Source organism: Phodopus roborovskii, unplaced genomic scaffold, assembly GCF_943737965.1.
Source record: "Phodopus roborovskii unplaced genomic scaffold, PHOROB, whole genome shotgun sequence".
Lineage (NCBI taxonomy): Eukaryota > Metazoa > Chordata > Mammalia > Rodentia > Cricetidae > Phodopus > Phodopus roborovskii.
Window position 1 is genome coordinate 23,887,549 of NW_026126549.1, and position 20,691 is coordinate 23,908,239.

Below are 20,691 nucleotides of genomic sequence, written 5' to 3' on the forward strand. Positions count from 1 at the left end.
TGCCTGCTTAGACTTGAACTCGTGCTTCATTAATCAGATGCTTCAGCATCTTATCATTTTCCTTCCTTTTTGTGCACCAAATGTCATTCCTCAAAATGCCATCAACTTGGTTGTTTGTTTGTTTGTTTTGCATTGTTATTTTCTTTAAAGAAAGGCTCTTTCTCAGGCCTGTAATTCAGTAAATTGGCTAGGCTTGCTATTCAGTGAGCCCCAGGGATTCACCTACCCCTGCCTTCCCAGCACTGTGATTACGAACTCATGCCATGCCCAGTTCTTCAGTGTGGGTTCTGGGGACTGAACTCAGGTCCTAATGCTTGCATGGCAAACATTTTACTGACTGAGCCTTCTTGCCAGCCTCCCGTTTAGGTTAGTGTGTGTGTGTGTGTGTATGTGTGTGTGTGTGTGTGTGTGTGTGTGTGTGTGTGTATTTTCTCAGTATATAGCTCTAATTAGCCTACACCTCACTGTGTAGATGAAGATGGTCTGAAACTTGCCCTGCCTGGAGTCTTAGCATTGTAGAGCTGCAGCATTGCCTCCTGAATTTGACTGTGAGCAGGAATTGCCTGAGCATGAGCTGAAGTATATTTCAGTGTCGGGCTGAGTAGAAATTATCGACTTGAGGCTTCCAGTTGTCTATTAAGGATCAGTTTTAACCTTGTTATTTTCCTTCCCTTTTTCTCACAGGGAGAATCCCGTATTCTCAGAGTAAAAGTTGTTTCTGGAATTGACCTTGCCAAAAAGGACATATTTGGAGCCAGGTATGTTTGCTTGTGTGTATGTGTGTGTGTGTATGAGAGGGGACTTTTGGAGAAGTTGGTAAACTTTTGGTGGGTGGTGTTGGGATTGAACCTAGAGCCTTGTGCATGTTAGGCAAGTGCTCAACACCTAAATACATCCCCAGCCCCCTTTTACTTTTTCTTTTGAGGCATGGGCTCACTAAGTTGCCTAGACTGGTTTTGAACTTGTGTTCCTCTTGTCTCTGTCTCTTGAATGCTGGAATTAATAGGCCTAAGCCAGAAGGCCTGACTGGTAAATCCTTTTCAAATTTAGGTGTGTATCTGGACCACCCCCAAGGCTTCTGCAGAGCCACCTGGGAGGTTGTTTTAGTGCCTGATGATGACACAAGTAACAAAGGGTAATATTTGTATGGTTATATAACCATTGTGATCTCTTAACTGTATCACCATGGTAGTTAGCCATTTCCCTCATGTAGGCTGACTGCTCGACAGTGGATTCTAGTGAGGTTTTCTTCTTCCCTTCAGTTTGGGAATATGACTCTTCTTATTTTTTAACATATTCACTCGTTCTGGATCCATGGATTCTGGCAACCCCAGATCAGAAACATTTGGGGGAAAAATGATTTTGGTATTGACTATGTACAGTGTTTTATCCCCATCTGGAATTAGACAACACAGTACAACAGTGGTTACATAGTGTTTAGGTTAATTATCATGAGAGATGTAAAAATCGATTTAAAAGTATATGGGAAAATATGCATTGGTTATTTGCAAATACCACAGCACAGAATTTTATGTAAGTGAGCATCTGAGATTTGGGATCCACTGGAGGAAGTGGAATCAGTTCTCCAAAGATGCTGAGGAACGGCCTTTCTTGGCTCTGCAATTGTGCTTTTAATTCCTAACTAGGAGGAATCTAAAAGCATAATACTGTTTCTTGAACTGGTTTTCCTTGACATGTGTGTGACATGAGGTGAATCGGGTGATGCTGGAGACTGCTGTTTTCTGTACTGATGTCCTGGCTAGGTCTGGGCCTCCTGTGTCCTTTAGTGCTGGTGTTTTCAGTACTGCTCATGATACTCCCTGGCCTTTTTGGCCACTTAGGCTCTCTATAGGGTATGTCAGTGTGTTATGGGCAAAGGACAAGATGTCGGTAGACTGTAAAACAGCTTGAAAAAAAAAAAAAAAGATTTGAGCCAGACCGTGGAGCACAGAGCTCTTGAGCTTTGACCCTGTTGGAACCTAGAAGTGTCCCAGGATGGCTTTCTAACTTACTGTTGAGGTGGTTTGATGAGGTACACAAAGAGTTCAACTGCTCCCTGATAACACCAGGTCGGCAGGGTTAGAAGAACAAGTAGGCAGCCTTCTATCCCTTATAACCAAGGCTCTTTTCATTTCAATTCTATCTATCTATCTATCTATTTATTTATTTATTTATTTATTTATTTATTTATTTATTTATTGCTTGACTGTGAACTCACACTGCAGGGTTGGCCACATGTCTGTTTGCCACAAAGAGGAACCTATGCTTGAGGTGGGGACACAAAGAGGAACCTATGCTTGAGGTGGGGACAGGAAAATCCCATGTTTCCCATCTTCCCTTCCAGGGCAACCCTGGCGATGGTTCCAGGAATCCCCACTCTTACCAACCTGAAATGACACTGTTTCCAGGAATCCTGGGAATTCTCAAATTCCATCCCTATCAAAGTCACCATGCATCCTGCCCACTTCCCATTCAGCTCAAGTGACCTTTAAAAACCTATTTTAAACTGTGTACAGGTGCTGTGCTGTGCTGTGCTGTGCGTGCAGAACCTGTGTGACTCGGCTCTCTCCTTTCACATTTATGGGAGTCTGGGAAACCAGGCTCAGACTGCCAGACTTGCACATGTCCTGTCTTCTGGGCCCTCTACTACCCTTCTTTCCTTTTTTAAACCCCTTAGCTGCCATGGACAACACCGTGTCCTTTCGGCATCTGTCCTCGGGTTATCTGGAGGCTTTCTAATACTCATTCACTTGTCTCTCTTACTGAGTTTAGTCAGCAGGGGCACCTTGACACCTGTTGCTTTCCCTCCCTCCCAGGAGATCTGTGCTCTTAGAAGTTAAGATTTAGAAAGTCCTCTTTGAGGTAGAGGTGTATGTGTTGTTTTAACCTAACTCCTTTGGTTTATTTTGTTTTTGGTTTTGTTTTGTTTAAAACAAAACATGGACTGGAGAGAGGATGCAGAAGACTGGGTTGAATTTCCAAAACCCACATGTTGGCTCACAACCATCCATAATCCCAGCACCCTCTTCAGAATTCTTCAGGCACCAGGCATGCATGTGGTACACATTCAGGTGTGCACTCGCACACATACGTATACATATGTGTGCACACACACATATACGAGTGTGCACACACATGCACAATAACATACACCCACACAGATGTACACACATACACAAGCCAAACATTTCTATACATAAAACTAAATAAGGAAGTCTTAAAAGACATTTTTAAAAGTGAAATTGTGCTCCTGTTTCTCAGTTTGTTGGTAAGATCTAAAGTTGAAACTGTAACTTAATTGGAAACTCAGACTCTTAGAGGGACCCAGAGAATTTCAGCCCTAAATTCCCCCTATATGTGTGAAAATAGGGACTTTTCTTAGAGAATGGATAAAAAGGAAGATGCAAATGTGAAAGGCAAATAGTGTAGCCTGATGGGTCAGTGCCAGAAAGGGATCCAGAAACAGAGTGCCCTTCATTGTAGACCAGTAAATGGGAGCACCCCACCACCTTTCCCCCCTCCCCTCCCCTCTCCTGTTTGCTGAATATGAAGGTCACGGTGGTAGTTCAGTCTGGGGCAGGTTGGCATCTTGCTCTGGGCTCTTACTCTTGCTGTCAGAGCGGCAGAGCCCTGGGTTGGAGACACCAGTCTATACTGGCACCTGAGGAATTCTTTTCAGAACTTATGTGCCTGTGGGTGTCAGAGAATAGTTTGGCAGGAGCCTGTTCTCTCATAAATCATTTAGCTCCTGGGCACGGCGCTACTATTAGCCCTCATGGTAGGCCCCCTGTGACCTGTGTCCTGGCCCTGGAGATGGAGTCTATTAGGAAGATAATTTAACAATGGGTTAAACATGAGGATTAACAGAAAGAGAGGGATAGGGTCTGGACTCCTTGAAGTTACTAGGCACAAAGGGTTTCCAAGGACTTTCCCCCACTTGTGTATTTGGGGATCATAGACTGACTCCTGGAATGCCTTGGATAGGGTAACAGTCTGATAAAACCATGATTACAGTAGTTGTATAGTAAGCTAAAGACACGTCCTTTACTGTGGGGTTTCCTGTGAGAATCTGAAAATTGCAGGTTTTCAGTTGGGCAGGGAAAAAAGCTGTTCTTGGTCATATGTGCTTAGGCCTTAAGCATGGACCATTGCTGTTTGTCATTCTTCTCTGAAGTATCACTGTGTACACGGAGTATTATTATCATCTTATGTAGATGACTGTAGCGCCCACACTATGATCTGTTTCACAAATCGGGCGAAGTTCTAGAGATTGAAATAAGAGACAAGACAGCGGGTCATTTGGTCCATGGCAATGTTGGAATGCCATTTATTGAGGGGATGGAGTGGGCTTATATACTGACTTACAGCACAGTGGAAAACAATCAAGGGTCAAGCGTGCAGGTTTTCGGGCTGAGTTTCTCCCTAGCAGATGTGTGTTAGCAAATCAAGAAGAGTACCAAGAACTACCCTGGTGCAAGATGTTCCAGCCAACAGCTTCAGGCTTGCTCAAGGTGTCTTGGGGGTCCATGCAGGGCCCTACAGATGACCTCCAAAGCAAAAGTTGTTAATGTACTGAAATTATTGACTCTTAGCTGGCGCGTCTTCAACCAGACTCTGGGAGGAAGGAGGGTCTTGTCCTTTCTGGGGTCTCCTGATTTCCTTCCTCCTTTTGATTTACTTATTTGCTGTTGTTCCCTTGCTCTGTTGTTGTTTAACAACTTGTCTTATTACTTTGTATTTTCCTGATGGCCCTCATTCTCTTTCCACCTGGCCTTCACAAATCTTTCAAAACCACCGGTGTCACACCATGTCCGTGCAATAGATAACTGCACCCTGCAGTGGAAGGCTGGCCTCCAGGGAGAACCCCCAGTGCACAGTCAGCGGAAACTGAGGTGGCATTAGGCCATGGTCACAAGCGCGAGTGCAGGTTTTGCAATGTATTCCCTACCATCCACTCTGCCCTTCAGCGCCCTGGGCCGGCAATTGTCCTTCCCTCACCCCCAGCCTGTCTCCTCAGTTTCCTAACCCTTGTCTCACTGGGTCCCAGTTTCCCAGGCAGAAGTCAGGGTAGGAGTTGGAACTCTCACTGAGGAAGGCAAACAGTTCCTTGGCCTGAGGCACGATGGGGTAATTGTGTGGGAGGCCAGAGAGAGACTGCATGTGACATTTGGCCTGCATGGTAACGTGGGGTACTTGTGGAGAAGTAGAGTACTTCCTCCCTCTTTGTCTTTCTTTCTAACATGGTGATGGCAGCTGCCAAAGGCTCTAAGACTTGGTGTTGGCAGAGCTACACTTTGGCGGCCTAGCGTCTCCTCAGCGGGAGTTCAGCAATCCTCTTGAGAGTCCTATGCCTCGGTACCCTTCTCCCGTTTGGTTCCCTGGGCCACAGTCCAGCACTTGGGATGCAAGATTGTTTTTCAACTCCATGCAGCCAAGTCCAAGTCTATTAAAAAGATCCTTTGTTTGGAGCAGATCGGCTGTCTGAGCATTGGTGCAGGCTGCCCAAGTGAGGAATGGCTGTGGTAGAGGTGTGGGTCTCCCTGCCAGCCTCACCTGGAGGTCAGAAAAGGACAGCCTGGTAGTGCTTCATCGAAAATTGGGACAATTCTGTGTGAAGTCAATGCTGCATAGAATGGGGTGTCAAGGCAGAAACTACAAAATGGAGTCTTTTCTCACCCTGGGTCACAGGCATCCAGTCTTTATTTTCTCTACAGTGACAGCAATGATGCATGATTTCCCCCGCCTCCCAGATTCCTTGTTGGTTTGGAACAGTCTTGCTGTGTCCATTTGGCAGGTCTAGCCTTAAGCTCTTGATTGTCCTGCTTCTGCCTCCCATGGACTGGGCGTATATGCATGCACTGCCACGCCTGGCTCTGGAAAGGTGCAGAGCGAAGGATAACCCAACCTTAAGGAAGTGAGAGGCCAGCGCTGTTCTGTCGAGGGCAGGGTCAGGGCTGCTTCTGAGTCTTTTGGTTCTAGTTGGATGTCCCAGGGTTGCAACTCTGCCTCAGTCTCATCCAACTTTGGCTGGTACATGTGTGCATGCGTGCGTGCGTGCGTGCGTGCGTGCGTGCGTGCGTGCGTGTGTGTGTGTGTGTGTGTGTGTGTGTGCCTGTGTGTGTGTTTCTTTATATTCAGTCCATCTTGGCTGGTTTTTTTGGGGGGGGGGCAGGTCCTCTCACTAGCCTGGATCTCACTGAGTATGCTAGTCTAGCTGGCCAACTAGCCCCAGGGATCCAACTGTGTCCACTTCCCCAGCACTGGGATCACAAGTACACACCGTCTCACTTGGCTTTTTTGACATGGGTTCTAGGCATTGACCTCAGGCCCTCATGCTTGTGTGCTGATCAATTGACTAAGCTCTCCCTGGGGCCCCTTGGCTGGCAGCTTTGCTAGCTTCGCCTCTAATGGATGGCTAGGACTGTGCATTATTCTTTCACCTTGCAGAGCTTATTACAGCCCCTCGTCCCTAAGAAAGAACCTAATTAGAATCTGTGTGAAGTGGGCCTACTCCTCTTCCTCTACTTCTGCCGTGTCATTGGGGGACATCCATCTTCCAAATGTGTTGACCACTGCTTTTCACCATTCTTGGAGTCAGTGTGCATCCCTTGTGGTAGCTGCTCACTTCCTTCTCTCTCATTGGCCTGTTCCAGTGGCAGCATGACTGTAGAGCTCCCTTCCCCATAGCCCAAGGGGGTGGAACAGCTATTGTCCCTAGTCTACAGTGAGTCCCTGAATCCCCAGCTGTCACCTTGCAAAGCTGGTGTGTTTAGAGGCTGTAGCCTGCTTGATCACTGTCACAGGCCCGGGCTGGCATGTGACTGGGGTCAGCACACTGATTTGAACTCCTTAAGTGCAGTCTGATTGGAATGCTCAGTGGTCCAGGGCTGCCATCCTGGAGAATGGGTGTTTCCTTCCTCCTAGAGCTGCTCTGGGCATTCAGGGCAAGTTCCTGTTCTGATTCTCTTTGGGGAAGACAGCAGACTATGCTCACAAAAAGTCATATGCCAGGTAAGCATGGAGAGAGGAGGCTAAGGGGAGCAGCTCAAGGCTGCTGGCAGACAGAGGAATGCTGGGCAAGCAGGGAAGCAGATATTTGGTGCTGACATTTGTGAAAGCTTGCTACTTTATACCTCACAGAGGGATTCAGTCATATCATAATAGATCCTGGAAGTTTCTCTGGATAAACAAGTCTGGGAGTGCAGGTTCTGTACCAACCCCTTAGCATTAGGAGTCAAGAAAGAGTGAAGGACATGAGAGATGGAGGAGGGGAGCACCCAGGTGCTATGAATCACCTTGGCCATCATCCCACTCAAATGAAGCTACTAAGTCGGGTGTTGCTTGGGGAATCAAGGCAGACGCTGATGCAGCATCAGGAACTCGCTCAACAGTTACAGATAGGATCAGCAAGCCACTCACTTTACCGGGGCAGTCCTTGTAGATACTTTCTGACAGGCAGGCACAGGTTTTGTTTTTTGACCTCAGTGAAGTGTGCAGTCAGGGTAGGTGAGGCATGACATAGGAGGGCAGCGAGTCACGGTATCTCCTGCGTATTGTCCAAACAGTACACGAGGACACCAGCTTCACACAGATGATCCAGCAGCCTGCGAGTGTCCCCAGGCTAGTAGTCAGAAGCCTTTATGGCACCTTCCAGGGGCTTTGGGAAGGGTCCTGTGTGTCTTCAGGACCACCCTGAGCAGAAAATGAAGCTTCAACTGGTAGCTGAAGTCAACACCCGGGCCTCAGTTTGAGTCTTGGCGTACAGTCAGCAGAATCCAAGACTTCGGCCTTGTGGATAGGAATGTCTTTCACACCATGAAGTCCTAATGTAGACAGGTTGATCCCACTTACAGCTGATACCTTTAGCACACTTAGACTTACAAGGGGCTTGGTTAGGTGTTAGCGTTTGTGACCTGGGTCACCTTGGCCTACATGTTCTTGAGGTCTTTGTTGGGCTTCTTAACAAAGGGTATAGTCTGAAGAATTGGGAGTCTTCTAGCCTGCTAAGAGAGGTTTGCTTATGTGTGCTGTGACTCTCTACCTTGGCCATGCACACGTGCTTAAGTGCCTGGGACTTCGGGTTTGAACTTTCACACACAGCAAACATCCTTGTTTCTGTGCTTTGCAGATGAAGGAACGTAGGCAAGCAAGAGTCCATAAGCCCTGATGAGTGGAATGCCTGCCCTTGAGGGGTGAAAGTTCAGGCACGGGATGGGTCATCACAGCAGGTGACCAGTAGAGATCTTCCACACTGGGGTGTAAGCAGATTCAAACTACTGCCCAGTGTTATCCGTGGTAACTCACAGGTGCTTTTTGAATTGGGACTGTTAGGTTTAGGAGAGTTGTGCTTTACTGGTACCATCTGGAAGTTTCCCTTTTAAACTTAGAACACCTGTTCTTTTTTAGCTAAGTTCAAGGCTCTAGACACTTGACTGTTTGTCATAGGTGTAAGCAAGAACCAAATAAGGTCAGGTTTCATATAACTCTAGCAAGCTTTCCTCCTTGGGTCCTCTTGATTTGAAGTTTTGGAAGAGGAGTTGGAGACAGCACAGTTACTCTTTAAAATGAAAACAGACTAGCTCTGGGATTTCATGTTTTCTTACTGAGCTCTGAGGGATGTTGTTTCACAGGTCAGAGTATATGGGGGAGTCTTTTCAGACTGGGTCATTGTCATGTGTTGTGAGCCCTTAGCGCTGACTTGTACATAGTTGGGTCACCATCATTTTGTTCCCTTGACATCTTGTTAGAATTTTGAAACAAACGACTGAAGGACTTTGGAAGTATAACATATAGAAAGCATCCTTCATTCTCTGATTAAGTATCACGAGACCTTAATGCCTACATCCCTTTGTGTCATACATATCTCTATGGCACCAGCTCACTTTGGACTCCTTTATCTAGATCTAAGTTAGTATTTTTCTGTGTTTGCTTCACCAGTTTCCCCCAAGATAATTCAAAGACAGAATTACAGTTAACTTGAGTTTAGTCCCTAAATGTTGCAGCCTATGTTTCCAACAATCAACAAAGAATGCCTGCATAACCACAGAACTATCTTCACAAAATTAAAAGTAATCATCTAATGGTCACTATTACCTTGCCCATTAACTGAACTCCCCTGTCTCTAAGATGCCTTTTCCAGCTAGGCTGTTAAAAGTGGATTGAGATGCTCATATTGCATCTAATCCTCAGGTCTTTTGGACTGTTGTCTAGACTAGTTCCTGTTCTCTTTTGCATGACTGGTAGGTAGGCTATCTCATTTACTGCATCAGATTGTTTCCCCTGGTAACACCATCAATCAATGAATTCATGTGTTTATCTTAGTTTGTTTTCTGTTGCTGTGATAAAACACCGTGACTGAAAAAGCAACTTGGGGCAAGGAATGTGTTTCTTTAAAGATTTGCGGGTTACGGTTCATTATAGAGAGAACTCATGGCAGGAACTCGAGGCAAGAGCTTGAAGCAGAGGAACACTGTGGATGGAACGTTCTTTATAAGCTTGCTTGCACTTATCTTTCTTTTTCTTTTTTTCTTTTTTTGACCCTTACTGCCCCCCCCCAAAAGGTTTTATTTTTTTTCCTCAGGAGAAGAAATAGAAGTTAGGGAAGCACATTTTTTTTTTCTTTTTTACAACCACATTATTAACTTACAGTTGGTCCTAACCCTTTTCAGAAGCAGATGTTAAAAATGCTGGTTCTACCAGAATGAAGGTATTTACCACCCCAGGTAGCAGGTAGAATGTACATGGATGCTTGAAGACTATGATTTTTTGTTTGTTTGTTTCTTTGTTTTGTTTTTCCCTGAGAAAAGTGTAAGACAAACAGAATATGCTGAGAGTCATCTTTATTAAACAACCTGGGCACACTTGTCTAGGGATGGCACTGCCCACAGTGGTCATGACTCTTCTATCAATTAGCAATTAAGAAAATACTCTACAGATAAATACTGTACAGGCCAGTGTGATCTAGGAAATCCCTCAATTGAGATTTCTTCTTCCTAAGTGACCCTGGGAAGTTGACAGCTGAAACAAACAATGGCAGTACTCTCTTTCTTCTGTGTTTCCTGTCCATTAGACATGGAATGTAAACAGTGAGTGGAAACAGGCAACACATCACACTACTTGGCTATCCTTGGTAGTAGAGCTGAGCCTGCATTTGGGGTTTCTCCTGTACAAGTGTCTCTTGAATAGTCGGAGCTGACTGACATCTCCAGAGCCTGTGTGTTGGATCTGTAGACTCTTCATCAGCCTCCAGTTCGCTCTGGTGGCCCCTTGAAGCAGCCCTGCTGTCCCAGGCATTGCTGAGAACCACTGCAAAGCTGATGACCTGTGAACCAAAATACGTTTGTCTTGAAAACGCTGTGTCAGGCAGTGATTGCTACTGTGGTTAGTATGGAATCCCAAGGAGCCTGTTCTTATTCCTGATCTGAAAGTATATTAACCTTCCCTCCCAGCTATAAATGCATTTTCTTATCCTTTAATATCCACACAATTGTTTCCACTTTATGTTCACATCCTGGTCTTTAGGTGAATGAATGCAAGTTCCTTTAATGTATGCAACCATAGCTTGCATACCACCCAACCCACCTGCTTCCTGGAGGTGATGGAATGTGGCAAGTTGGTGGTGAACACACAGGGCAGCATGTCTCTAGGCTGTTAGACCCCCCAGGATTGCCATTCTACCAGTGTCTTTCCAGAGTTCTTGAATCAAGGAGAAAAGGCTGTGGATTGCCTGGTGTACATTTTTAATAGGCAAGGGGGGATTGCCTAAACACTTAAAAACTGTTTCCATGTAAGCTGTGGGTTTGGGGGGGGGGAAGAACATCCGTGAAGTTATTTATTAGTAAGTCTTTCCCTCAGAAGTGTGTCTCCTGCTTTCCCTGACCTCCTGATCCATGAATATATTAAGGTTTTATTTTTTTTAAGTACAAAAATAACAAGACTCATTCCTTCGTTATTTCTAAACTGTGATGATAATTGAGGTCACTGAGCATCTGATGTGTTTCCAGGAACAGGTGTGCCTGGCACATCGTAGGTGCTTGGTAGGCTTTGTTGGTGTGGTCAGAGTGATGGAGCAGCAGGAGTTCTGTGTGTGGTTCAGACATGATCCTAACAGGCAGTAAGGGCAGAGTGAGGAAGAGAAGGTGAATGCTGTGTGTGGAACTTTCTCGAGTGCCAGGTGCCCTCCTGCTGCCTCACTCCAGCCTCGTGCACCTCATTTTCCTCACAGTTTCACTGAGTGTCTGGCCTCTGTGAGCACATACCTAAGAAGTTCAAGTATAGAGCTAACCTGAGATGCAGATCTGAAGCAAACATTTCTCAGTGTTTAAGACAAGCAGTGTCATGCTTACTTTGCAGAAACCGAACTAACATTCACACCTTCAGAAGCACTAGCTGAGGGGGTTCAGCCAGAGCAGTTCTATGGTGAGATGGCAAAAAGAACCCCACCACCACCACCCCAAGGAGACAGAAAAGGTGCACCCTCTGCCTGTGACTGATTGCCACTGCTCTGACTGCTCTCTATACCATAACCAGAGTGTAGCCCAGGAGGCCTTAGGAGAGGTGTTCCCTGGAACTGCCATGCGTCTGCACTATTGAAAGTTAAATGTTCCACTGTACCTAAAGTCAGGCCTTCAGAATGCACAATACATTCCAATGTCATTGGAATTCCAAAATGTTTGTGTATATTGTGTTTGCATGTGTGTGGAGTCACATGTATAGATATGCACATGCTCATGAAAGCCTGAAGCTGATGTTGGGTACCTTCCTCTTATTTATTTGAACAAGGTCTCATTTTGAACTCAGAGCTCACTGTTCCCAGCCTACCCTGTCTCTGTCTTCCTGTTAGGATTACAGCCAGTTACTATGCCTGCCTGGCTTTTATATGGATTCTCGGAATCTGAACTCTGGTCCTCACAATTGTGTCAGAAGTACTTTATTCACTCATTCATCTTTCCTCAGTTCCCCCAAAATATTGTGTTTCCCAGATCTCATAGATGATAGGTAGGGTACAGATAGGCAGACAGATTATTATACATGTGTGAAGCTTAATGTACTTAGAAGCTTGTCATGTACTTATGAAATCATTTTAGGATAGAACTTTAAAGACAACCATTTTCTTAAGACTAAAAGCCTTAAGTAAAAGAATAGATTCTGAGATGGAGAATAAAACTTTTTTCAAGAGCTATATGTAGTTATCTAAATCTGAAGCCACTGCACTGTGTGTGTGTTTGTGTGTGTGTTTTCTTTTTTCCAATAAATGGCCAGATAGATAGTTGAGCTTTAGCAGGACATACAGCCTCTCCACAGCAACAAAGAGCACATTTGGACAATATACAACTGTAGGAAAGTATAGATTCTCCCCGTGATGATTTGGATGGAATCTACAGTGATAAGTTGATAATGGAATAATAGGGTCTAAGGCACCCACATTTCTTTGATCCCTGAGATTGGCAACCCAAAGGCAGGGTGTATGAAGCCAGGCTGGTGTGGAGAATTTGGCTGGACAGAAAGTCTGAATTAATAGAAACAGAACCCCAGCAGAGCCTCTCTATTCAGACCCTTGCTGGCCTGAGCCTTCTCTCTGAGTTTACAGCAAGACCCCTCTGGGCCGATGGTCTTTATCTCTTTATGGCCAGTTGTTACACAGAAAAGCAGTGGAGAACGTTAGAGAAATGCTGTTATGTTTGATGCCTGGCTCTGGACAAAAGAGGTTCAGTTTTTATACTCTGCCTTGAAGAAGAGAGTTTATCTCTTTATAACGTGCCTCATGGGTGACAACAATGTGGGCAAGAAAGTCACTGAAAACCCTTGCTGCAGAGACTTTCATTTGGGCATATTGTTTCTGGAGTCTCAACTAAATAAATAGACATGGCTATCTGCCAGTAGCCTGCAGGCCATAGTTTTGAGTGTATAGTATGGGCTATTGATTTTCTATCACAGATATATTTAGGACCAAGAGTAGGGTGTCAATTGTATTTGGTCCTGGTTTCCAAATGAAACTCTTTAATGGAGCTTCTGCTGGTGAGTGACAAAGAATAATTTTGCTAGTGTTGACTTTTAGAGTGTGAGGGAGTTGGATTCCTAAATATTATAGCAGCTTTATTTATTTTTCTTTTCAAGGGCAGCGAGCTTAAATATAGTTCATGAAACTTTCAATGTACACCACAGAATTTAGGATGGATAGTAGCTACATTTGCAAAGTGTTTTGTCTTAATGAAAATAATTATTCTCACTGCTTTGGGCATAAGATACATGAATAATAACTGAAGTTGAATTAATGTTCATACAAATAGTTGCAGATATGTAACTGTGTACTAAACATTTTGGAGACTTATGACCTTAGTGCAGATAATGCTTAATAAGGAATCTACAACCTCCAACTGCCAAGTAAATTATTAAAGAGCTGTCATTCTTCCTGGAGGACATCAGCACAATTGGTAAATATATGCCTTGACTCTAGTGAGTGTCTGTGTGTTGTTCAGAGAAGAAAGGGTGTCAAAGATGCCTCCAGTGCTGTTTACATTTCTGTCCCTCCATGTTCTGGGAGCACTGTTGTGCTTCCCTGATTGTACAATTATTATCTTACATCAGGGTCATTCTGATGCTCAAAATTAATCATTCCTGGTGCAAGTGTACAGACATTTGAAAGAAAGACTTCCAAATTTTAGTGCTTTTGTAAGAAACCAAAATGGGCAATATTGTTGTCATTTTCTCAGTTAGAAATCAGTATTCTTGGTTATGTGAAGACCCTTCTCTTATAGTAATTTGAAAGTTCCTTGAACTTAGTATGTGTGCGTGTGTGCTCTTGTGCACAGGCATGATTTGTATATATGGAAGCCAGAGGACAACTTTGTGGAGTTATTTCTCTCCTTCTACCTTTATGTGGTTCCCAGGGATTGAACTCAGGCTGCTCGGTATGTGGGGAAGGCACATTTTACCCACTGAGCCACCTCACCAGCTCAGTTGAAATGATTTTGAATGTAGTGTATCCTGACAATACAGAAATTGCCCATTTCTTTTCTTCTACATTTCTCTTCTTCCCCATTGTATAACTCCATGTTCTCTTGTTACTAAATGTATAGATGGGCCATCTTGTTCTGAAAATGAGATTTCCCACTATCTGAGACAGATAATTTAGATTGTCTTGCACAGTTTCTTGGCTTAGAATGTCAGAATCTTTTATACTCTTCTTTCTCTAGAATGATCCATCCATTCATCCATGCATCCACCCTGGGAACAACTGCCCTTAGTTCACTGTTCCTTTTGTCTCCACATCTGGTTCTCAGTGTTTGGAGAGGGGACTTTCTATGCTAGAATCCATCTTAGTTAGGGTTACTGTTTCTCTGAAGATACTATGAGCAAGGCAACTTATAAAGGAAAGCAGTTAATTGAGAGCTTGCTTACAGTCCAGAGTATGAATCCATGAGCATCATGGTGGGAAGTATGGTGGTACACATAGCAGACAGGCAGGCACACATGCATGCACGCATGCATGCATGCATGCAGGCAGGGCAGGCACAGCAGGCAGGCAGGCAAGCAGACAGGCAGGGCAGGCACACATGCATGCAGGCAGGCAGGCGGGCAGGGCAGGCAGGCACACATGCATGCAGGCAGGCAGGCAGGGCAGGCACAGCAGGCAGGCAGGCGCACACTGGAGCAGTAGTTTCAGAACTTATATCTGCTCTACAAGGAGAAAGCAGAGCGGGAATCAGCTGGGCGTGGTCTGAGCTTTTTATACTATAAAACCCCAGTGGCATTCCTCTTCCAACAAGACCACACCTCTAGTCCTTTCCAAAACAGCCCTGCTATCTTGGGACCAACCATTCTAATATAGGAGCCTGGGTACACTCTTCTCATTCAAATCACCACAAAGTCCATGTTTGCTTTCTGCTTTCTGTCCTTCTACTGAGCACCGGCTGCATTCTGTCTTGGGCAAGTGTTTCAGTGATGGCTGTTTGCTATGGTGTTGTTGATGCAAATGCCTGCCATGAGGCCCTCCATTGTGTTCTCCACGCAGCTGTAGTTAGTCCTTAATGTCCTCAGAAGCTCCATTGTCGTTGTCATCATCGTGGCTGCATCACCCCAGCTTCTCCCTCTGCATGACCAACCTGTCTCCTTCCTGTTTCCTTTGATCTATATCCCAGACAGGCCTTGATGTTGGTTCCCTCCCCAGTGATGGTTCTGAGCAACTGAGGTGAGATTCCCCCACCCCATCCCAACCCCATCCCCTACTCCCTCCTTCAGGTTCATAGGCGTGGGAGACATGTTTTCTCTATTGGCTGCAGCCTCACCCTGACCCAGGACACCAAGTCCATGGAAACAGTTACCCACTTATTCTATTAGTTACTTCTCTCCTCGCTGTGGCATAATGCTCCACAGAAGTCCTTGAGAGAAGACAGGCTTATCTTGGCTCACAGTTTTAGAAAACCCAGGACAAGGGCAGTGGGAAGGCGCTCACAGCAGTAGGCAGGAATATAAATAGGCGGGAACGGCATGGGTTCCTTCATTTTAGCATTCCATGGGAAGCAGAGGACTCCACTCAGGCTAGACCAGAAAGGATATGCCTCCAGCATTCTGCTGGCTAAGCTACAGTGGTCTTAAGGGTCCTGCACTCTCCGCAAATATGCCACCATCTGGGAGCTAAGCCTTATATTAACACTGAAGTCTGTGGGAAACATTTCAGATCCAAATCACAGCCCCACATATCCCCCTACCTGTGTTTGGCAAACTCTAGAACTCCCCATGTTAGTACTGTTTTCTTGTTCCTTCTGTTATTCTTTAGCTATCTTCTAAATATTCTCTCATTTTATAAAATAAGTATGTTTTAAATTTTAATATAAAATTTTCTATAAATTGCACACTGCATTATTTTTGGCTCCTCCTTGATTGGCACAGATAGATGCATTGTTTTTAAAGCGAAGCCCCATTTTTTTCTCCACTCTGCTCCCCTCAAGTTCTTAGAGGTGAGAATTGTGAAGCATTTCTGCATGAAGTCCTCTTAAGTGGCTCTGTCCTATCTGCACAGGTCTGCTGTGGTACCTACAGCTCCCCCTGGTGGCCAGATCTCTCGGTGCATTTTCATTCTAGGCCATGGAAATGATCTGTCAATCTCATACTCTTTGGAGGTCTCCTGTAAAGAAAACTATTAATTCTAATCTATTTAGTTTTGGCACATATTCTTCATTTTCAAGCCATAGCACCCATATATATATATATATATATATATATATATATATATATGGTTTTATATATATATATATGGTGTTTTATATATATATGGTGTTTATATATATATATGGTGTTTTATATATATATAATATATATAATATATATGGTGTTTTATATATAATATATATGGTGTTTTATATAATATATATGGTGTTTTATATATATAATATATATGGTGTTATATATATATGGTGTTATATATATATATATATGGTGTTTTATATATATATATATACACACACACACACACATATATATATATATATATATGGTGTTTTAAAAGTAGGTACTGTAATGGCACTAAGCGTTATTTCCTCCTTTTATCTGCCAAATAAGTTATAGTGTCCTCATAATAAGATACTCCTCACTAAACAAGAATAATTAGCTGATAGTGGAAAGAAATGAAGTTCTTAAATGAATGCTATATTCCAGTGTGTTCTTGTAGAGACAGTGTGTTGATGGTTGATGTGCTATCAGTACTTGTCTCCCAGGTTTCCTTGCAAAGGGAGTTTCCAGGCTAACATTCTCAACACAGATAAGATTAATATTACTCTAAAGAGTTTGCCTCTGTCCATGCAGGGAACAGGGTGGATCATCTCAGAATTGTTCAGATGTAGCCGTGGAATTACAAGGCCTCCCCTTGCATAGGACTCTCCCTGGGCTGCAGGGTTTGCAGCTCTGCAGGGAAGTTGTTTTTAGACAGATAGAAGAGGGCAGCAAGTCTAGCTTTGCCTTCTGTCTTCATCTCCTCTCTGGCTCACTTCATGGTAACAGTAGGTGCCCTGTGTTGATTTCCAAAGTGACCCTCAGAGGACACTACCACCAGCAGCAGCAGCAGTGCCTTTAAATTCCTAGTTCTTACATGTAGGCTTTGCTGGTTATTTCTCTGGTATGCTTGAGTATTATTTGTTGTGTTTTGATGAAATCCTGCTGGGGACAGGGGAGAGAGACTCAATGAGCCTTGGAGGAGGGAGTCTTGGGCTCTGTGCCTGTATGGCTCTATTTCAGCAAAGGCCTTAAAACCAGGCAGCTGTGCCTAGAACGCCCACTCATTTTACACTGACATCCTTTCCTTCCTTTGCCATCATTTAAAGTCTTAAACACTGACAAAACAGCCAAGAGGAAGGCCAGGCATGTTTGCTGTAGGACAGAAGGTGGGGAGGGACACTTGAAAATAAAGTGCCATTTGGGGTGACGGAAGAGTAGATTTTGTGGACATTAACATTTGTTTTCAGAGCCAGAGCTGGGGGTTCAGCTGTTACTGCCTTTCAGTGATCTAGGAATGGATGTGTTTTTAATACTTCTGCTTTTAATCAGAAGATAGTTCATTCTAATAGGATAATGGCTTCAGGACAGTGCCCCCCCACCCCCACCCCAAGGATGCTGAGACTGTGTAAATACAAACTCTTGACGGTTCATTTTTGTCCTTGAGAAATTCAGGCCTCTAGAGCTAATGCATAAATAAATGAAAATACTAAAATGATCTCAGTTAAGCTGAAAAATGCTTTTTGTCAATGGTATGGAGCTCCCTGGCACCTATACTAACTAGGGCATGAGAACTGTGCTGGAGTCGCCTGGCTGCCAAGTGGCAGTCAGGGTCTAGAGGGTGAGACATGTCCTTATCCATCACCGGTCCATGGCATCAGTCTCCAGCCTGTCTCTGCCACCTTCCTCCTGCTTGATTTATCCCCCGGGTATTCATGTCTGAAGCTTTACCAGAAGAACCACCTAGAAAGAGCAAGCAAGGTCTTGAAAACAGCTAATGGGCATCTGGCAATGTTGATGTCCATTGTTTAGTTATAAATACTGCAGGCAGGCCTGAACTTGGATGGACACAGTAAGGGTTAGAGATACCATGTCTGTTGTTTCCTTTCTTCAGAAAAGAGTTCCAGCAGTGCAAGTAGACTGCATGCCCTAGTTCATTTTTCCATGTTCCACCGCACAGAGAACAGCAGATGTGAGATGGATGATCTTTTTAACGCTAAACTTACATATTGTTTATGATATTATACGTGATGTATGCTGGAAAAATCTCAGTAGCAATGCATGAAGCAGGAAATAAGACTTAGCCCTTTCCCTCAGTCTCACAGAGGCAGTCCCCTTGGGCATTTCTGAGGTTTGATGTTTTCCCTCTAAAATTTAAATATTACTAATGTCACAGGATTCAGAGACTTGGGTAGTTAAGGGTGATTAGGCCTAGAGCTCCCTGAGGGAGTGGGATTAGAGGCCTCCTAAAAAGCTTCCTGGAGGGAATGTTCCCTCCCTTGTTGACGGAGCACTTAACCCAGGAGGTTACAGCCCTGTGCAAACCCAGGGCTTGGGTCTATCCTCCTAAACTGTGGGAAATAAACATCTGCCTTTATGAATTAACCCTGTGCAAACCCAGGGTGTGGTTGCTCCAGCTAGGATCTTGTAGCCTCTTAAACTGTGGGAAATAAACATTTGCCTTTATTAATTAACCAACCTCCAGTGTTATTTTAAGGAAGCATGAAATGGACCAAGACAAAGGTAGTATACTGAATCTCTCTCTCTCTCTCTCTCTCTCTCTCTCTCTCTCTCTCTCTCTCTCTCTCTGTGTGTGTGTGTGTGTGTGTTTGGTAAGAGAAGTGGGTGAAGGGTCATTCTACTATGTCTAATTTACTTGTTTTTCACATTTGTTCGTTTTGATGAGCTTTCTGTTTGAGTCTGGGTCTTACTCCATAGCCAAGGCTGGCCTGGAACTAACTATACTGGAGTTTAGCCATCTTCCCAGCAGTCTCCCCTCCTCAGGCTCCCAAGTTTTGGGATTATAGGTGTGAGCTACCATTTTCTTGCTTATTTTCACTCCAGGATTCATTGCTGAGATGTTTGCAGGTCACTGCACACATCTGCCTGTCTTAGCATTTCCTATGGCTGCATAGTGTTTGTGACTGTTGGGTAGCCACCATATTGAAAGGCAGTTGTTGCACTGAGACCCCAGGCAGCATCAGAGTGAACTTGTGGTGGAAGAAATGACTTACATGGCCCTCACTGCTGCTACAATTGGACCCTTGCCATTTGTGCCTCATCAAAAAGAGGAAGGAAGGAAGGAAGGAACGAACGAACGAACGAACGAACGAACTTTTAAGCCCATATCATGTTCTGTGCTCTGTGGATAGGAAGGAATGAGACATAAGGCAAGGTCCATGCCTGCTCAGAACATTGCTTCCATCTCTGAAGTCAGTAGCTAACTGCAAGGGGAACTACCTTGAAAGACCTCTTCCCCCTGGATCAACCTTCTACTGGCAACCTGGGTTGCCCAGAGGAACCTGTCTCTGCGTAGGACAGATGCTTCAAGTAGAGGTTGCTTGGCCTGAGTGCCAGTGGTTGCCCGGAGGATGGCACTTAAATTGGTATTTACAGCACCTTTTTTAAAGCTAGAAGTTAAACTGTGTATCATCTGTCACCGTGCATCTGACTGGGTGGAAAGACTGTCTCCTGTTCTCATCATAGCTTGGCATGGGATGGAGCCCTCTGGGTACCCTGCTTGCCCGGTTAGACATTTCCTTTAGAGCCCTGTCCTATGCCCCTGTGGATACTTCTGCTTCTTACTCTTTCCTACACCTGTGGGCATCTTTTCAGATTACCTTTTCATACTTGATTTACTTTGGCATTCGTCTGATTCACTATAGCTTCACAGAAGGAAAAACTTTATCGTTTTTAGTTGTTTAACATCTATCTTCTATCTTTATAGTCTGTTTTATTTATTTTAACTTTAGGAGTCAAGGGAGTTATGAAAAAAATAGTTATGAAATAAACAACTGCCAGATTGAGGTGGATTTGGTTAGGGATGCTGCTGGGGGCCTTAGGGAGGTCCTGATGGGGATGTTGGCCTTGCTGTTCCATCAGGAATCGCTACACTGGGGAGTATTATCTAATGGCAGAGGTCCCATGACCACTCAGCTGTTTTTCCACCATCAGCTTGCTTGGGTGCTTCTGAATGTGGAATGGAGCCAGGACAGGATGACATTGCCACTCACCTTGGAGCCCATTAGACACATGGCAGGCTCTGCCCCTTCTCTTGCAATGAGACCCTCACACTCCCATGGAGGGAGCACTGGCTTCTGTGTTTACGTGGTAGTTAGCAGCACTGGGAATGCATAGTCTGGTCAGTCTCTTTATATTAGGGGGACAGTGCCTGCCCAGGGACATGTGTTCCCAAAGTGAGGGAGGCCTTCATTGTGACAAGACAGAGATGACGAAGGGCTACAGCAAGGCTGTCTAGAATTAGACTCACTTGTCCCATCAAGGTGCTGGAATCAGTTTTCATGAGGGCCAATTTCTTTTCCACGGTGCATACTGGAATAATACCTACCAACCTTAAGATATTGTGTGTACAAATGTGTAGTATGTGTTCCCATGTGTGCAGGTGTTCTTGCATATGTGTGTGTGGGCTTGTGAAGGACTGAGGTCAGCCTCGGGTGTCATCCACCAGGGGGTGGAATCTGA

The 20,691-nt window shown here is 44.6% G+C and overlaps 1 protein-coding gene across 5 annotated transcripts in view; it reads left to right on the plus strand.

The window, feature by feature from the left end:
* Nucleotides 1-20,691, plus strand: part of Nedd4l (NEDD4 like E3 ubiquitin protein ligase) — a 313,745-nt gene that overhangs the window by 103,122 nt on the left and 189,932 nt on the right. For all 5 annotated transcript variants that reach the window (XM_051201148.1, XM_051201149.1, XM_051201153.1 and 2 more), the window contains exon 2: nucleotides 685-758. In XM_051201148.1, coding sequence (XP_051057105.1) covers nucleotides 685-758 — 74 coding nt within the window. The remainder of the gene's footprint in view (nucleotides 1-684; nucleotides 759-20,691) is intronic.